The 20,107-nt window shown below is 37.4% G+C and overlaps 1 protein-coding gene across 2 annotated transcripts in view; it reads left to right on the top strand.

Moving 5' to 3' along the window:
• Window positions 1-20,107, top strand: part of nes (lysophosphatidylcholine acyltransferase 3 protein nessy) — a 546,012-nt gene that overhangs the window by 70,009 nt on the left and 455,896 nt on the right. For both annotated transcript variants that reach the window (XM_090382308.1, XM_090382309.1), the window contains exon 2: window positions 4,826-4,933. In XM_090382308.1, the coding sequence (XP_090238434.1) occupies window positions 4,826-4,933 (108 nt within the window). The remainder of the gene's footprint in view (window positions 1-4,825; window positions 4,934-20,107) is intronic.

Genomic DNA, 20,107 nt, shown 5'->3' with positions numbered 1-20,107 from the left:
ACAGCCATTTCTGAATAAACAGAATGTTTATATGGCGGCATCGTTTTAAGTTATATTTCATATTGTGAATACCTTCACAACGAGTTGTCACGATATTGCACTACTTGAATAAGTAACTTCACCTAAGGAGAAGACTCAAAAACGATGCCGCCTTATAAATATTCTGTTTATTCAGAAATGGCTGTGTATTAAATGATGCTATTGCACTTAATATATACATAGTCTAAATTTGCTCGCAGCTTGAGGCTTTAGCCCTAAATGCATCTTAGACTAGCTTGGGAGTCAACATGTTAAAGGTAGAAAGAGGTGGTTGGCTGTTGGGTAAAATGTATGTGCTAAAGTAACCAACGGCGATCCGGCAAACTCACTAATCCAGCACCTCACAGGTCCCAATGCTGCCGGATTAGTGATGGTCAACCTGTATAATATTAAAAAATATATATGTTATATGATATTTATTACTATAATATAATTATAAAAATTACATTTCATAATACAAATTATATATACATACAGTATATAATTTTATTCTTTATATAGAGGTACTAAGTTGATCAATTATAGATCACCACAAAATTTAAAAGATACTGTACACCTTTTTATAATGAAATAAACATATAAATTAAAAAATAATAAGTTTAAGTAACTTAAACCCAAATTATGTGGCACCCGTGGAATGTTGTTGTGGCACCCCGGTTGAAAACCACTGTTCTAGCCATTCAGTGTATCCTTTTATCAGTAATTTGCTTCATGATAATTTTATTTTTATCTTTATTGTATTTCATTTTTATTATTATATTATTTTATTGTATTTTATGTGTAATTATAGGGTATAACAGTGAAGACTAACTTAGGTTACTTAAGTATTTGTCCTTATTGCACAATGCGCAAACTTTTACTCTGATTACTATTATTCTGTATTCTTATTCAATTTCAGATGGCCTTTTGGTTCTCTTGGTATATTGTTAATTAAATACTGTAGTATATATTTTACTAGGCGCCTCCGTAGCCAGGTGGGAAGGAGCAGCAGTGCGTAGCACACGCTTCTTGATTAGACCGGGGTTCGAGCCTGTCACCACCAAATACGAAGGATGCAGAAAGGTCAGGGAGTGACCACCGCATATCTTGGAGCAATATGGCCTTAGTTGCTAATGCTCCTAAAAAAAAAAAAAAAAAAAAAAAATATATTTTACTGATGTGTTTCCTCAACAATTTGATGGCATTAATATGATCTGAGACTTTTACTAAATTTTCTGTTCTTTATTTTTAACATTGTACATTTTATTATCACTTATTTCGGCAGTATTTACGGGCGTGTGCACACACTCTGAAAGGACAGAATTCATGGGATACCTGGTTCCTATGCAATGCAATACTGTAACCCCCTCTCGCTAGTGGATGAATCCACTGCTTGTCAGGTATATAGGTACATTGCATTCACATAGGTGGTAATTCAATGTCAGTATGGATAAACGTTGTGTATTAATTAGCTGACTTTGAAAGAGTGATGTTAGTGGGTGCCCGATGCATGGGTCACTCTGTTGCACAGGTGGTACAGAAATTGCACTATCCCCATTCGACAGTATCAAGAGTGTATCGGGAATAACATCTCATCGTGGTGAAGAAAAGTGGTGGATGAACATGGCTGTCAACGTCTGTCTCGCATTGTTTCAGCCAACCAGAGAGCGACAGTGGCACAAATAACTGCTGACTTCAATGAGGGAGTGCCAGAAACTTCTCCCCTAAGACCATCAGGTGATCATTAGCCACAATAGGTTATGGGTGCCGCCAACCCACCAGATTCCCATTACTAACACCACGACACAGGACTCTATTCCTTGACTGGCCGAAAGAACATCGGCACTGGACCTTGGATGATTAGAGGCTGGTCTCCTGGTCCGATGAGTCACATTTCCAGTTATTTTGAGCGGACAGGAGGGTGCATATCTGGCAGAAACCTCATGAAGCTGTGCACCCATCATGTCAACAAGGAACTGTTCAGGCAGGTGGATGGTCGGTAATAGTTTGGGCCATGTTCAGCTGGCACACGTTAGAACCTCTGGTATGTCTAGATGCATCTCTGAACGGTTCTTCCTTGCAGACTATCTGCATCCCTTCATGGTCATCGTGCACCCACAGGGCTATTGGACTCTTCCAGCAGGAGAGTGAGCCTCCCCACAGAGCCGTGATTTTACACCACGGAATGGCCTCCCCATTCACCAGACACAAACCCTGTGGATCATCTTTGGAATGCTGTGGAAAGGTCCATTCGAGCTTTGGATCCTCCACCCTGGAATGCGAAGGAATTATGGACAGCGGTGCTGCAAGCATGGATGGAAATACCTGTGGAAGGCTTTCGTGAACTAGTGGACTCAATGCCTCGCCGTGTGACCCCTTATCCGGGCGAAAGGTGGGCCTACCCATTACTAGGTAGGTATCCCACGATTTCTGTCCACTCAGTGTATATATATATATTAAAAGAGCCTCAAATTTAAATATGGCTGGGGGAGGTTCTGTTTCATCCGTAATCCGACCCTGCTCATAGTAGCCAATCAGATTTGTCAGGCATGATCTCCTAACAAATTAATGCTAGAATTGTTTTAGGGTCCCATCAAGATGATCTTGCATTACTTTGAACTGACTCTTCCTGGAATTTGTTTTCCTGGAACATTGGTCAGACTTGCAACTCTGTAGTTAACTACTTCACCTTTTGAACCATTCTTGTAATATATATTTGCACAGTCCCAATCTGTAGGTATTTCTCCTGAATGTAAGGATGCTCTTATGTGATGGCTAGATTTTGCAGCTTCTTTTAGTATAATTGGATAGATTCCATCAATTCAGATGTTTTGTTCACTTTTAACTAAGCAGTTTCTGTTCCATCTTCCTTTCTGTTCTTGTAAAGTCATGTAATTCCCAATTGATATTAGAAATCAGCTGACCCCTTCTGTAAAAACTTCATTCGAATGTAGACAAAAAAATATTTATTCAGTTTATCAGATCCACACATGCTTATCAATAGGTATGCTATTCATTTCCAGCGGTCCATTGCAGTTCATCTCTTTCCATTTATTTGATATATTATCAAATAATTTTGATTATCTGCCAATGTTCAGCTGACATGTGTGTGCTAATAATCTTTCAATGTGTGTCACTTATTCATAGGTTTATTGGCTGTAACAGTGTAGTGACTGTAGTAGAGAAGTTGGTTTGGCACCAAAAAACTTGGATCTGAGCATTATCAGTTACATTACTATGACGAGCAAGGTTTCATTAACCTTGTTGAGGATTACTGTGCATTGGAAACATTGGACAGTAATTCTCAGCAAATGTGAAGTTAGGCACCTCCATAGCCAGGTGGGCAGGAGCAGCAGTGCGTAGCACACGCTTCTTGATTAGACTGGGGTTCAAGCCCGTGACCACCAAATACAGAGGATGCAGAAAGGTCAGGGAATGACCACCGCATATCCCCGGAGCAATATGGCCTTAGTTGCTAATGCTCCTAAAAACCAAATAACAAACAAACAACAAATGTGAAGTTACCAAATCCAAAAGTAAAGTCTCTGTCATTCAGGATTTGATCCTTAATCTCCTTAAAAAAAGGTAAAGTGCAGCCATTGTCAACCCACTGCAGGATGGGAGCCTCATCAACAATTCATGCTGAGGGAAATGGACCATAATCTGCCACACTGGTCCATTGCGGGTTGGCAGATCGACCGTATTCAGCAGTCGGGCTTGAACCCCGATCTACTCAAAGAGCGTGTGCTACTGCACTCCCGCTCCTGACCACTCGGCTAAGGATCAAATACGTGTCGGACAGTGTGGAGAGACTTTTTCCTCCTGATATTGTTCACAATAACTAGGAATGAAATGTCAATACACTACATTGATCATGAGCTGAAATGTCATGGTAGAATTTGGAAACTTCTCTCTGCCCTACAAGAAATTCTATGTTGGCTGGTCAGTATGCAAGATGATGGCTTCCATTTTTTTGGGATGTTCAGGGTGTGTTGTTTGCTGATTACTTAGAACCTATAGCCACAAGCACAGTCCAGTATTATGCACTTCACATAATCTATTACATCAAGAGTAGATTTATGAAGGATTCAAGCCATCAAGATGAAGAGAAGTTGCATCAAGATGTCCATTTCCACCAGGATTATGATGACTTCTGTGCTCTGGCACAAAAGTCCACTGTTGTAATACTCCATTTTAGATGCTAGGTTCAAAATATATGCTTGCCAATTTGAGTTTTCCAGACTGGCTCTTATTGGCTTTGGCCTCCAAAACTTAAGGAGCACATTCACAGAAAAGGTTTGACTTATATGAAGAGGTGAGAGACTGGATTACAGAGTAGGATACCAAAGTTTATTATTATTCATTTTAAAAGTACTGAAAACTGTTGAGAAAAGTAAATTGCAGTTCAGGAGGAATGTGTTGAACATAGAAATAAGCTTTTTCCTGTTTTTTTTTTTTTTTTTTTTAAATTCATTGAACAAACTTTTTGTTCCAGCCACTGTTGTATTTTCCTGAGACAAGAACAGTATGGAAGACTAATGGTGACAGATTTTTCTCTGAAATTTGCTTTAATTTCAGAGAAAAATCTGTCATTTGTCTTTAATTTCAGAGAAAAATCTGTCATTTGTCTTTAATTTCAGAGAAAAATCTGAAATTTGCCATATTGTTTATGCATCCTTAACATTTCATTTTCTTTTTACCTGTAAATAATACAAATTTCCATTCAGTTTTCTCAAAAATGTTTATCAAAAACAAATTATACCTTCCCAAAAATTATCTGTAATTCTTAATGTATGTTTTATTTTAGGTTATCCTCTAGCCCTTTTTCATCGCAACTTCTTATATGGAAAACATCCACCACTCCAGCATTTTTTCTTTGTTACATGTGGGATGGTTCTTGGATATTTCAACTATGGTAAGGGACTTTAAATTTTATAAAATATAATTTTTTAAAATTAAAATCACAAGGTAACATTGTTCTATATTATACAATGCTTGGATCACATTTGACATTCACTTAAATTCAAAGGTCTGTAGTTGGAAAGTTATAAAATAGCTAACTCCATTTGGCCTTTTCAAAACCATGAGAAGTACTAGGACTTCCTGTCTTTCCTTCTCTTTTTTCAGGTGACACAGTTTAAATTCCCTATGATCTTAATGCTCATGGCAAAACAAACTGTTTCCACAATTTTCCTTGATAATGCACATTGAAGCCCTTCAGGACATGGTGCCTCAGTAGCCAGGTGGGCAGGAGCAGCAGTGCGTAGCACACGCTTCTTGATTAGACCAGGGTTCAAGCCCGTGACCACCAAATACAGAGGATGCGGAAAGGTCAGGGAATGATCACCGCATATCCCGGAGCAATATGGCCTTAGTTGCTAATGCTCCTAAAAACCAAAAAAAATTCCTTCTTGAAATGAGGCCTCCAGGCCTGTATACAGTACTCTGGCCTGACCATTGCCTTATACAAGGGAATAATCACCTCCTTATTCCTGCTAGAAAAATTCCTATATATCATTGACAATACACCATGAGCTACTCTTGCAGCCCGTCTGCACTGCTCAGAGAACTTCATATCTGCCTGCACAACCACCCCCAGGTCCCTTTCACTCTCTACCACTGTCAGTGTAGTACCACACAGTTGATACGTTGCTCTGGGGTTTCTGTTTCCCATATGTAGTACTTTACATTTGTCAATGTTAAACTTCATTTGCCACCTCTCAGCCCATCTGCTCAACCTTTCCAGATCCTGTTGCAGCAGCATAGTGTCAGTAGTGTCCTTGACAACCCTGCCAACCTTCGTATCGTCTGCAAACTTGGACATTAAGCCTGATATACCATCATCAATATCATTTATAAATACAGAAAACAATAAAGGACCCAAGGGACTCCACTGAGGGACTCCACTAATAACATTAGTCCACGATGAGCAGTGTCCATTGATTACCACTCTCTGTCTTCTCCCCCTCAACCACCCCTTTATCCATAGCAGCAATTTGCCTCCAATGCCACACTGCTCCAATTTGTGCAGCAGTCTTCCATGTGCAACAGTATCAAAAGCCTTTCTAAGATCCAAGTATATAATATCAAAGTTATTCCCTGCATCCAGTTCTTTTGTGACTGCATCATAGTATCCAATCAAATTGGTCAGGCAAGACTTACCCTTAACAAAACCATGCTGTGTCCTAGCTATAACTGAAGTCTTGTCTAGATGATCCTGCAGTGCTTCTTTAACCAGTGCCTCCATTAATTTTCCGGGAACAGAAGTTAAACTCACAGGTCTATAATTACTTGTGTCAGCCTTTGATCCCCCTTTGTGAATTGGGGTCACATTTGCACATCTCCAGTCCATGGGTACCTCCCCTGAGTCCAAGGAAGCTCTCATAATTATGGCTAAGGGTTTGCTTACTTCCTTTGCTGCCTCCTTTAATATAACTGGATAGATCCCATCCACCCCAGGTGCCTTTCTTGTGTTTATCTTCAACAATTTCTCCTCCACTTTGCTCTCAGTTATTACAAGATTCTCTAGCTTACTGCTAGAGTTGAATACACCTCTGGCTTTCCCCTCGCTGAATAACTCCTCATGTGTGAATGTCGATGCAAAATATTCATTTAGTTTGTTAGCTACCTGAGCAGGGTCATCAACAGTTGACCCATCGATCTCAAGTGGACCAATCTGATTCATCCCCTTCCTTCTAGAGTTTACATAAGTAAAGAACTCTTTGCTGTTTTTCTTCGCATCCCTTGCCAAGGATCTCTCGTAATCTGCCTTCGCCTGCCTAACCTCCTTTGTAACTTGGTTACAGATCAACTTGTATCTATCATAGGCGTCTGTGTCACATGTTAATTTGTATGTATCCCATGCATTTTTCTTCTCTGCCATATGCCTCATTAGTTCATCTGACATCCATTTAGGCCTAAACCTTGAACAATATTTCTTAGTTGGTATGTAAAGCCTAGTAGCTTCCAAGATAAGTTCTTTGAATGCTTCCCATTTTGAATTTGCTGTTGGCAATATCATCAGTTGATCCCACTGTATAGAATTTAAATACTGTCTCAGTCCATTGTAGTCGCCTTTACGAAAGCAATACCCCTTCCCTTTACCCCTAATGGTAGTTACCTCTTTGAGTAACTCCCACTTCAGCACACTGTGATCACTGCCACCTAGTGGTTCATTTATCTGCAGATTCTTAATGCATGAAGAATCACTACTGATTCCTACTGATATCTCCTGGCATTGTCAATTGTTTGGAAGTAGGGGGCAGTAATAAGGTAAATTCTGGAAACAGTTTTGTTTTGATATATGCATTGACTAGATGAGGAAGTCCCTTGTCTTCATAATTTTTTGGTTCTAATTATTTTAGCTTCTTTATTCCTTCAGTAACTTCATTTTGATTGGTTTGTCAGGGAGTTGTCACCAGAGCAGCCCTTCTAAAAGCAGAAAGGCTGTCATTGTTTTTGTTTTGTATTTTAAATAATGTCAGACTAATCTCTTGGTGATACTATTTGTTAAAAGTAATGCAGTGTCCAAGCAATTCTGTATTGCATTTACCAAAATTTGTTTGTCTGTGAGCATTGAGACCAATTCATTTACTTAGGCAATTTAAAGTATACCAGTAGCAGAACACAAGCAAGGATGAGAAGCTTTGAATTTTCATAAGTTTGAGGGTCTTCAGGGTAGTTAATGTCCTGATTTCCTACCCCACTTATTCTCTTATTTTATTTTATTTTATTTTTTTAATAAGCAGCATAAATTTCATTTTTTCATTTGACTTTTTGAGGTCAGTATTCCTACCATAATTCAAGGTTTATTTGATCCATAATTTAAGTAAAGAGATGCTTATCGTTTTTTAGATTAAAACCAGTAACAACAGCATTTTTCTTTCTGTATTTTAGTGAAATATGGTTTTAAAGTTAAGGCATAAAGTATATTTATTTTTTCCTAAATATGCTTCTAAATTAACTGATTTTTAATTATTGCTATGTATGCTCAAAGTGTGAACATTGCCAAACTAGATCAATTCTCTGCATACATTAGGACGGCTTTCAGAAATCAGGGAGAATGTTGCATAATCTGTATAAAAAACATAAGACAATGAACTTTATAATATACATTAGTATTGGTAGTGGCAAATGATGCAGCACGCACACACACATACACTCTCCCCCACATCATATGTCAATCCCCTCCAGTAATTTGTCTAATTGTTACTTCAATTTATTCAAACTACCCATTTCCACACCAGCAGATAAAAGTTACAACAATCAACCACCTGTTGGCTGACAGCAAACGTCTGCACATCTGTTGTGCGACCATCCTTTCTTAGTTTGAGTTTATACCACCTCGTCTGAGCAAGATGAAGATTCCCATCAGCATTGAGCTTGCTCACTCAGATCGCCCTGCAGATGCTGTTTCCAAATGCCACGATTTGCAGAAATGAATGCTTTCCTGGTAAAACCACCTCTTTGCTCCCTTCACCGATCTTTTTGCCCTTTTCTGTACTAGTTCTAATGGATACACATCCTTCCTAAAAGAGACCTCCAGACCTGTATGCAGTACTCAAGATGCATCCTGGTATAATGGGGTTAATTGCATCCTTTTCTTGCGGGCAAATTGCTATGTTATTGAAAAAACCCCATGAGCTGGCCTGGCAGCCTGCCTGCGCTATTCAATGAACTTTATCTGACTGCACAATTACTCTGTCTTTTTTCATTTTCTACTACCCTGAGTGCAGTATCACACAGTTGATTACTGCTACCCATGTGCAGTACCTTGCATTTTTCAATGTTAAACTTCAACTTCCATTTTCAGATCTGCCTAATTTTTCTAATTCTTGTTGCAGTCGCTTACTTTGATTACTGTCATTAACCACCTTTCCAAACTTTGTAGTATCATCTGCAAAAATTAGATTGGTATATACCTTCAGAAATATCGTTAATAAATATTGAAAACAACAATGGATCACAGCACTGAACCCTGGGGGTATCCATTAAAACATTAGTCTACAAAGAGTAATAGCCATTTTCTGTCTTGTCACACAAGTCCCCAACCATTCCTGTCTTCTGCAGTAATTCTATCTATTGTATCTATTCTATATAGTATCTATTGCAGTAACTGGCCCTAAATGCCAAAACTGCTCCAATTTATATTGCAGTTTTTTTTATCAACAAAAGCCCAAATATATAATATCAAAATTATTTTTTCCATCCAGTTTCTTTGTTACTGCATCATAGTATCCAAAGAGATAGTCAGACATGATCACTCCACAACCAATCCATGCTGTGACTAGTATAATTACATTACAGTATATGTGGAATTACTTCTTGCACCGTTGACTCCATTTTCCCCCCCTTAAAATAGAACTTAAGCTATCAGTTCTGTAATTCCTCCTGTCACCTTTTGATCTCCCTTTGTGAATTGGGGATACATTTGCACATCTCCAGTTCATAGGACCACCTCTGAATCAAGAGATACCCTCATAATTATAGCAATGGGTTTGCTTAACCTTCTTTCCACCTCCCTTAATATAATTGAATAGATCCTATCCACCAAACAATTTTTGTTTAGCTTCAATTTCTCTTCCATTTTGCTCTCAATTATCACAATATTGTTTAGGTCCCTGTTAGAGTTTGATAAATTTCAGGAATCTCCTTCCTTATGTGTGACTATTGATGCAAAATACCTATCCAGTTTAGTAGCTTCCTGAGCAGGATCATCAACAGTTAAACCATTGGCATCAAGTGGACCGATGTAATTCATCCCCTTGCTTCCTTCCTTCTGTTGTTAGTATAAGTAAATAAGTCTTTGCTGCTTTTCTTTTTATCCTTTTCGAGAGACTTCTAATAAACTGCCTTAGCATGTCTAACCTCTTTTGTGACATGATTACTGAATATTTTAGATTTATTATAGGCTTCTGTATCACTCATAATATAGATGCATCCCACGCATTTTTCTTCTCTGGCACAAGTCATTAGTTCATCTGACATCCGTTTAGGTCTAAGCTTTGAACAGTATTTCTTAGTTAATATGAAAAGCCTAGTAGATTTTAAATTACTTTCCTGAATACTTCCCATTTAGAATTTGCTGTTGGTAACATCATCAGTTGGTCCCACTACATAAAATTTAAAAACTGTCTTAGACCATTATGGTCAACTTTACAAAAGCAGAAGTCCTTCTCTTTGATATAGTAGTCATGATTTAAGTAAATCCCACATCAGTACACTATGATCATTGCCACCCAGTGGGTCTTTTACCTGCAGATTCTTAACATTGCTGATAATCAAAATCACTGCTGAAAATCAGATCAGAGTGTTGTTTCTTCTTGTTGCCTTCTTAACATGCTACATGTAGAAAACAGTTATCCAGTAAATCCAAAAAAGCTGTGACCAACCCACAAATTCCGGTCAATATCTGGAAAGTAAAAATCTCCCATATTTTAAGACAATCTGATTTACTAGTTAACTCTATTTCTTTGTATAGTTGTTTTTTATAATCAGTGCAGTAATTAAGCCTAGAACACACTCCTGTCATTTTCATTTTCCCAGTGCTTATGTCGCTCCAAACTGGCTCACCAATCCACTGGCCATCTATTTCGATTGGATGCACTGTCTTAGATTTAATGTGCTTCTTAACTAAGAGCATAGCCACTCTCCTGTGCTGTGCTTTCTGTACATCTACTTCCCATATTCAAATTCTGCATCTGTTATGTCAGAGTGACACCATGTCTCCAATATTACAACAGTGTCTGTCTTTGATGACTTAATCAGTACATTAAATTCAGCAAATTTATTTACTCTGCTCCTAGCATTAGCATACTTGTAAGTATACATGCACTGTTCTTACTCTTAGTTATCCTGACACAGCCCATGTTTACTTGTTCCATAGTGACCCACAGCAGCACTTGAGATCCCCAACACCTTGCTCTCCAGGCTGTTGCATGTTCCAATAGAAGCAGTGCAAGAATCACTTTCAACTTTGTCTGTGGGTGTTGTTAATCTATTCTTCTTTGTATACCAGTTTTCTGACCCATCTCTCAGTGCTTAGATATTGGCAAATATCTTTGCACCCCTTATATTTAAGTGTATCTCATCCCTGTGAAAACAGTCTCTTCTGTTAATAAGCACAGACCACACCAAAAAAAATTCTACCCTACGAGCTTTGCACACTCTCTCTACAGAGCTGAATTTATTAACAAGACTTTCAACATGTACTCCTTCCTATCATTTTTGGGTAGAATTGCAGTCACTTTCAAATTTTATTCTCAAAATTTTTTCCAACATTGCTCTATGCTTGTGAAGTAAGTCCTGAGATCTCCTGCTTTCAATATCAACGTGTACAACAGTATCATCTTTCATCACCTTAAATTTGCATCTGCTCTTCAATGTCATGCACCTTTGCCCCACGCAGACAAAATTTCTATTATTATATTTTTTGCACAATATATTTCTCATTTCCATGACAATAGTCACCGACAATAACTAGCTCCTGTGGGACCAGTGCATATTGCATTGGTGATTGTGTTGAGCGGATGAGAGCTGGATGGGTCCCCATTTTAATCCTTTAAGGATAACTATCCTATTCTTCAAGCCACTCTCATAACCACTCACAGGATTCTGAGTTCACACCTAATTTCCTCATAATATTTGCACTGAACACACATAAAAACATTTCCCTTGGCTGTATAAAGTCCCACTCCAGATTTTCCACAAACATTGTACGAGCAGCACGTTTAGGAGAACTGCCTCCTTCAGTTTAACCCTAAGCTGCAGCATTCCCGGTGCTTCTGAGCCCATTGATTTGCTGCTCTAGTCAGAGGCATGATTTCTGTTAAATTCCGTTTAATTTAAGAATACTGCACTAAACTAATAGATAAATAATGGCAATAATATGTATTACACTACCAAGTTTACATTATGTGTTATGCTATATCAGTGGTTCCTGATATAGCATGACTTATGTGCACCGCCTCAGTCAGAGTCAGTAAAATAGCGACCTTGCAACAGAAAGTGCATTGTGTGTTGTGGTATGCTGAATTTAAATCTGCCATAACTGTGCAATGTCAATACTGACGTACTTACAGACAAGATGCACCAACAGACAAGACTATAATATGTTATTTTAATCAGTTTAAGGAAACTGGCAGTGTAGACATTAAGGAATCTCCAGGCCGACCACCGGTGTCTGAAGAGAATGTGGAGCGCCTGAGACAGTCTTGCTTATGTAGTCCAAAGAAATCCATCGCTCGTCACAACCTGGAGCTTGGCATTCCAAAGACCACCATTCAGAATGTGCTTTATAAATGAGTGAGACTGCATGCATACAAGGTTCAACTCAAACACAAAATCAAACCTGAAGACCATCCCAGATGTACTGAATTTGCTAGTGCCATGTTAAATGAGATTGACAATGCTGAAAGTTGCTTAAAACGCATTTTGTTTTTAATGACACAGCAACCTTCCACATAAATGGGTGTGTTAGTCGTCAGATTTGTAGAATTTGGGGGTCACAGCAACCAAATGAAGTTCACCAGTATGTATGTGATACTCCTAAAATAAACGTGTGGTGTGGACTAATGCACGATTGCTTGCTAGGCCCATTTATGTTTGCTGAAAGGACAGTAACTGGCAACATTTATTTGGATATGCTTCAGCTTTATGTTTTCCCTAGTCAAAAAAAAAAAAAAATATTGAGAAATCGTATTTTATTTTGTTGGAAAATCCTCGTGTTACATTCTGCGCTATTGAACTTGTGGAAAAATCTAGATTTTAAAGTTTTATTACTATTGGATAGCACACCAGGCCATCCAAAAGATTTAAGTCATCCAAACGTTGAAGTTTTGTTCCTATCACCACAGGTTTACTAGGTTAATACAACTTCTTTCATTCAGCCATTAGAACAAGGCACTATATCCATCTTTAAAACTCATTCCATCAGAAAATCGTTACAAGGGATTTTGGAAAAATTTATTCCGAATATATTGAAGTAATGGAAGCATGGAAACATTTCTCAATTGTGGACTGTATCAGAACCATAGCTTTATCGCTGAAAGAAGTTAAAAAGTGTGGCCAGAGTCATATTCAGGAAATATGGTCGAACTGGCAGAAAAGGGAATCGGTGCGATAGTAGAACTTGCTATGTCAGTGGAATGACTACTGAAGCCCTCAGTAGTCATAGGAGCCCTCAGTTTGATATGACTACTGAAGCCCTCGTGGTAGCACAATTGATAGAATCTCCCTCCTCCCCACACCGAATGGAAAAGACCTGAGTTCGAATCCCATTGATGATGGGAGGAATTTTTATAGGTCTTTTTCACAACGTGGCTGAGTTAGTCGGGTACAGGCGAGGTTAGCATGGTTTTTTCTCCCAGAATCTCTGGTTTTTAGTCCAGCAAAACAGAAAATCAACCTCAGGACACACGCAATTTATAGATAATATACACAGATTAACATGGCCTTAGAGGCCTATACTCCTAAAAAAATAAAAAAGATATGATTACTGAAGATGTTCAAGAATTATTAGTAAAAAAAGAGGCTGGCAAAGCAGATTAGTGGAAATGGCATCAAAGATAAAACCAAATCAATTCAGAGAATGATAGCGCATATAAAATATAAACTTCCAATGTTACACTAAAAAGCATACAGGAAGGCATAAAGTTAGCCGAGAAATTAGAATCTTATTTTTAGAATGTAGATTATTGAATTAAAGGAGCCCAATGTTCAAAAGAGAGCTTCACAAAATGCTTAGTTCCATATGATAAAATTCACAAAGATTTATCAAGCAAAAGCAAACAAACCCAGATTACTCATTTTTTAAAAAGAGTAGAAGATACACGAAATCCAGAATGGTATTTTTATTAATGAAATAGTGTATTTTTGTTAACTTTTGGAATGTAACCCCCCTTTTGTACTTTTGCTTAGTCCCATATAACATGGTTTCACACAACACAACACAACATTTTATAGGAACTAACTACTGTGTTATACGAGGGTTATCTGTACTTCTTAACTAGAAATCCAAAATTGGAATTTAAAAAAAAATTCTGTGAAATTTCTGCCTCTCTTTATTAGCGAATTGACTGGCAGGTGTGCTAGTCTCCATTGCAAAAATACAGGGTTTCCGAAAAGTGTGGCACCAATGGTAAAAGTGTTTTTCTTTACAGGTGAAAAATGGCATTAACACTGGTCATCAGGGATGGATTCAGAGGGAAGTGGCAGGTGAGTTTAATGTTAGACATCCTGAAAGGAATCCAATAATGCACAGTGCAGTTGGAAAACCTGTGAAGAAATTTAGAGACTGGATCTGTCGCCGACAAGTGTCGATGTGGTTGCCTTTCTGTAAGTGAAGAAACTCGAATTGGAGTGATTGCTAAGTTTCTTGCCAGCCCACAGAAATCTGTCAGACAGTCCAGTGCTGAAATCGGAGTGCCCAAGAGTATGGTACATGAAATTCTGAAAAAAGAAAAGTTTCATCCGTACAAACTTCAGTTTCTGCATCATCTGACCAAGGATGATTGCTATCAATCCCAATATATACTGAGAAGAATCCAAACAAACATGGTACACTGCTGCTGAGAAAATGAGTGGAGAGTCAGGGTGGACATGTTGAACACACATTGTAAATGAGAGTAAGCACATGTAGTGTAAATCCCATTGGTTTCCAGACTTTTCGAATACCCTGTAGAAATGTGGGATAATAGCATTATTCCCTGTACCATACTTGTGCGGTGCGAAGCTAATTAAAATGTCTTTCAGTAAGATGCCAAAGAAATATGATAATTTCAGAAGACATACTCAAGATTTTCCACAGAGTATAAAATCTGGATATACAGTTGAAGCTCTTTATACTGACCTTCTTTTTTAATGTCTTAGCATGTTATTATGACCTATGTAGTAGATAACAACTGAATTACCATAAACCTAATGCTGTTTTACATTCATTATAACAATCTTGAAAGACAAAAAAAAGCTTATGACTTCCTCATTATGTGGCTAATACTAAATTCTATATAACCACTGAAAAATTTCCACCACTTGCAGTATTACAGTATTTGCATTTAAATGTGAAAGTATGCTAAATTATTGAAGCTGATGCCAAGCTTGCAGGCTGACTGTGGGAAATCACTCATTGGCAATTTCCTATGCTTGTTGGCATAATGAAATTATTGACTAGAAGTTAATTTTATTATACAGTATATGTATAATGAAATATGTATTTGTAAATATCTGTATCTATAAATTTGTGTAATGAAATAAATATGTATGATAAACATATATTGATAATCATGGACAAAATTAGGTTATAAACTGTAACCAGTGGCATGCATTCTAAGACCTACATCACTAAACAGTTCAGTATTTCTAAAAATGCATTGTTCGCCATTCCAATAGATCTAAGAAAGATTGGAAGCTTAAGAGAAATCTGCTGTACTTCATAGGATCAGAATACAAAAGATGAACTATCCAGATCTTGAAAATGTACTCTTGGAAAGGCTAATGCATGCAAAAAAGCATTCTTGTAGATAGCAGTCTTTAAAAAAATAAAGGTCTTGAATATTGATTTCAAATATTTCGATGGATGGTTCCAGAATTAAATTTATTTAGGCTGAGCTGGACAAGTATTTGGAAGTACTTCCAAATAAAAGTACTTCCACAATAAAAGATGAGTCTCTTCCACCTATCAACTACCTGCTGGCTAAAGGCAAACTTCTGCACATCTATCCTACAACAGTCTCTCCTCAATTTGAATTTATGCTGTCTCAGGTGATTATTCTGAGCAAGAGGAAGAATCCCATCAGCATTGAGCATGCTCAAACCATTCAGGTTTTTATACACCTCAATCAGATCACCTCGCAGGTGCCTAGTTTCCAGACACTAATCTTCAAAACTTATGAAATTTAAGACTTATCATGTACTATCTTTAAAAAAGTGTAGCTAAAAGTGCAAAAGCATAAAAATAGTTTCAGCTGTCGAAAATGAAGCTAGGAAGGAGAATTGTTTAAAAAATGTTTTGTTGACATAAAACCAGAACAACATTTTTAAAGCTGGTGAAACCAATTTTTTTTTTTTAAATTGCTACTAGATAAAATGCTTACATTTAAAGGTGAGTAAATGTGTTGGGGGAAAAACAGTGGATTACCATTCTCCTAGTGGAAAATCTCTTACACAGAGAAGGTTCCTCACTAATCATTGTGAATACCGAGAAGCCCCAATACTTTAAAGTTTTGAAGACATTGCTGGTTGTGTATCGAGCATACCAAAAAGACTGTCATCAAAAATCTATGAACAATAGATTAGTGACTTGGATTGCAAGATTAGCAAGCACAATAGAAAAATTTGGCTCACTGTCAAGTAAATGGCTTATTTGCAATTGCTGTTGTATACCTACCACCTAATATGACATCAGCTACTTGATCAAGGTGTAATCCAGTGCTTTTGAAGAATGCTATTAACAGAATTGTGTTGTGTTTTGAAAAAAAAAGCAGTAGTGGGAAATTGATTTTGTTGCCTTGAATGATGCTATGAATAAAGCTTCATATATATCTTTATCAATTAATTGTGAAGAAGCCTGTTGGTAGTGAAGAAACTTTTGAGGATGTACTTTGTTGCTTAAACTTATAGGGGAATGTTTTGAAGACTACGAAAGTGAAATTTGAAGAGGAATAGTGATGAAGAAGAAGAACCTACTGTGGTTGAGCAAGAAATTTCATTGAATGATGCCCATTAACGATTAGAACTTGTATTAATCAGAAATTGGAAATTATAGACCAATTAGTTTGTCTCACATCTACAAGTTGTTCACAAGTGGCGTTACTAAAGATTAGAAAGAATACTTGATGAGAATCAACTGAAAGAGCAAGCTGTCTTTAGGACAGGATTCTCAATTATGGATCACCTTCATGTAATATCACAGCTAATGGAGAGAGCAAATGAATATAAAACACATTATGCCTGACATTTGTGGATTATGAAAAGGCATTTGACTCCATACAGCATAAGGCAATGTTTCGGGCACTGGAAAGATAAGGCATAGGTACCCCATATATTATGATTTTGAAGAAAATATATGAGAATGTTACCTCCTTTATTAGACTAGACAAAGACAGTAGTAAATTTAAAATTGAAAGGAGTTCGACAAGGAGACACAACATCTCCGAAATTGTTTACTGCTGCCCTTGAGGAAGCTTTCAGGAGATTAGACTGGTCGCAGAAAGGAGTCAGTGAATGGAGAGTACCTAAACCATTTACGATTTGCAGATGACATTGTGGTCATAAGCCACGATCCCAAAGAATTAGAGGAAAATCTTAATCAGTTAAGCAGTTAGTAAGGATTTTGGACTAAAGATGGATATGGCTAAAAGCAGCAAGTATGCCACAGAAAGGGATATAATCATTGAAGGAGCAGTAATTGAAAAGGTAGATTCATGTACGTATCTGGGACAAGTCATTAGCTATAATTATGATAAATGGCTGGAAGTCAAGAGAAGAATAAATTTCGGATTGATTCAACAAATATAGTCGCATGCTGAGGAGCAATATCCCAATTTGTCTGAAATGTAAAATAATGAACCAATGAATACTCCCTACCATGACTTATGGAAATGAAACTTGGGTAGTCACTAAAAAGAATGGAAGGGAAGCTGAAAAACTACACAGCAAAGAATGGAATGAATTATATTAGGCAGCAAACACAAATGAATGGCATTCTTATCAAAACTAAAGAACTGAAATGGTCTTGGGCAGGGCACATAGCTTGAAGACATGATGACAGATGGATTAAGAAAATAACAGAATGGTACCCAAGAGGAGCTAAAAGAAAACCTGGAAGACAACGACGGAGATGGACAAATGAAATTCATGAGCTTGTGGGTAGTAAATGGATGGCCATTGCACAAAACAGAAGGAACTGGAAAGTTGCTGGCGAGGCCTTCATCCTGCAGTGGATTGAAAATGGCTGATGATGATGATGATGAGGCTAATCCACTAAGTTTACTAAGAATGGTCACAGATTCAAAGTCCACAGGTTTTCTGCTTTCTCTGTACTGTATCATGCAAGCCATATCTGGAAAAGGATAAATTTTTCGTTAGAAAATAATCCACCTGGGACATTTTCAACTGCAGGACTTCCTTTATAATGCTCTGTTTTCTCTTCTGGGATGAAGGTATTACAATTTAAGACAGCAACAGAATGTTTTCCTTCATGAGTATATTCAGACAAACTGGTTACACAAACAGAAGTAGAAATATTTTGTTCTGTTAACAGCTAAGGATACTTCTCAGAATAATTATTTTCTTAAATATCTGTGCATTATTCAACTTAATCCTGGTGGTAGATTGTGTGGATGAGGTTCTTGTATAACTCATTTTTCTGAAATTCTGACTAGTGGTTGAAGACAAATGTCTTGTATACCACTCTCGTTATCACATGTGGAGGGTCATTCCTTGTATAAGACAGCATTGCTAGCTTCTGGCAATATGACCACCTTTTCCCAAGTAAGTCTTTTTAAATTGTCCAAATAAGTGACACATGGGATGTCGTGCATCCCTTAATTTGAAATTAGCAAATTTTGAAATGGGGCATACAATACAAGAAAGCAAGCTTATTCATGCATCACCAAAAAAAAAAAAAAAACCCTCTCATTTCACCCATCTATTCACTCCAAATGCTTGTCCAGCTCAGCCTTAAATTTATGTAAGCTACCAACTACCACAACAAGAAATGGAAGTGTGTTCCAACAATCAACTACCCACTGCCTAAAGGCAAATTTCCACACATCCATTTTACAACTGGCTTTCCTCAGTTTGAATCTGTGCCTCCTCAGGTTCTTAATCTGAGCACGAGGAAGAATACCATCAGCATTCAGTTTGCTTAACCTGTTCAAGGCCTTATACACCTCAATCATTTTTGACTTGGTGCATTATAGCCTTAGATGCTAATGCGCCATAAAATCCTAAAACAAACAAACAAACAAAGACCTCAATCAGATCACCTTGCATGTGCCTAGTCTCCAGGTGCTGCAATTTGCAGAACTGAGCCATCTTTGTAAGAGCACTCCATTTGTTCCCCTCACCAATCTTGTTGCTGTTCTTTGTACTCGTTCTAGAAACTCTACATCCTTCCTAAAATGAGGCCTCCAGATCCTGTTGCAGTGGCATACTGCCTTTACTGTTGTTAACAATTCTGCCAACCTGTGTATTGTCTGCAAACTTGGACGTTAAGCCTGATATACCTGATATACCATCAATATCATTGATGAATATACAAAACAATGAGCCCAACACCGACCCCTGGGAAACTCCACTAATAACATTAGTCCACGAATAGCAGTGTCTGTTGATTTCCACGCTCTGTCGTCTGCTACTCAAAAATGACAGACAACAGTCTGTCATTTTTCAGATGAGGTCTCCATAATTGAACACACTCTTCCAAATGTGCTCTTACAATTGTCTTATACAGTGGGATTATGACCTCCCTATCTGTACAGGATAGCATTCAATAAATCATTGATAGGACACCATGGGCTTTCCTGGCTACCTGTCTGCACTGCTCAGAAAACTTCATATCTGCCGGTATTGTAACTCCCAGATCTGTTTCCTCCTCCTCTACGAAAGTATTAATTCAATCCACCATAAGTGCATAATTTATTTGTGGATTGCTGTTCCCCAAGTGTAAAACCTTTCACAATAAAGTAAATATAATTTACTTTATTGCAAAACAAGGAATAAGTTGTTGAGGAAAGAATGATGGCACTTGTCTTCTAAACAATGATGAAATAAGGAAAGTTTTTTGAGCTGGTTTTACTTATTGCTAAATACGACGAGTTACTTAAAAGTTATCTAGAAAAAATAACTGAAAAACCTCAAATAAAAAAGTAACAATCTTGAAAATAGAGGCAGAGGTAAATTGGTAACCTTTCTGAGTAAAAATACTATTAATAAAATAATGCTAATTATTTGTAAGGAAATACAAAATCATAATGCAGAAGAATTAAAAAAAAGCTGCTTTTTTTTTAGTTTATTTTTAGTGTACAAATAGATAGTACACAAGATATGAGTGTAATGGAGCAGTACTCATTTATCAAATATGTAGATA

The sequence above is a fragment of the Mastigoproctus giganteus genome, chromosome 10, assembly GCF_048544385.1.
Source record: "Mastigoproctus giganteus isolate SK-2022 chromosome 10, ASM4854438v1, whole genome shotgun sequence".
Taxonomy (NCBI): Eukaryota; Metazoa; Arthropoda; class Arachnida; order Uropygi; family Thelyphonidae; genus Mastigoproctus; species Mastigoproctus giganteus.
The sequence above is the reverse complement of the archived record's forward strand: the minus strand, read 5'-3'. Positions and strand labels throughout refer to the sequence as shown.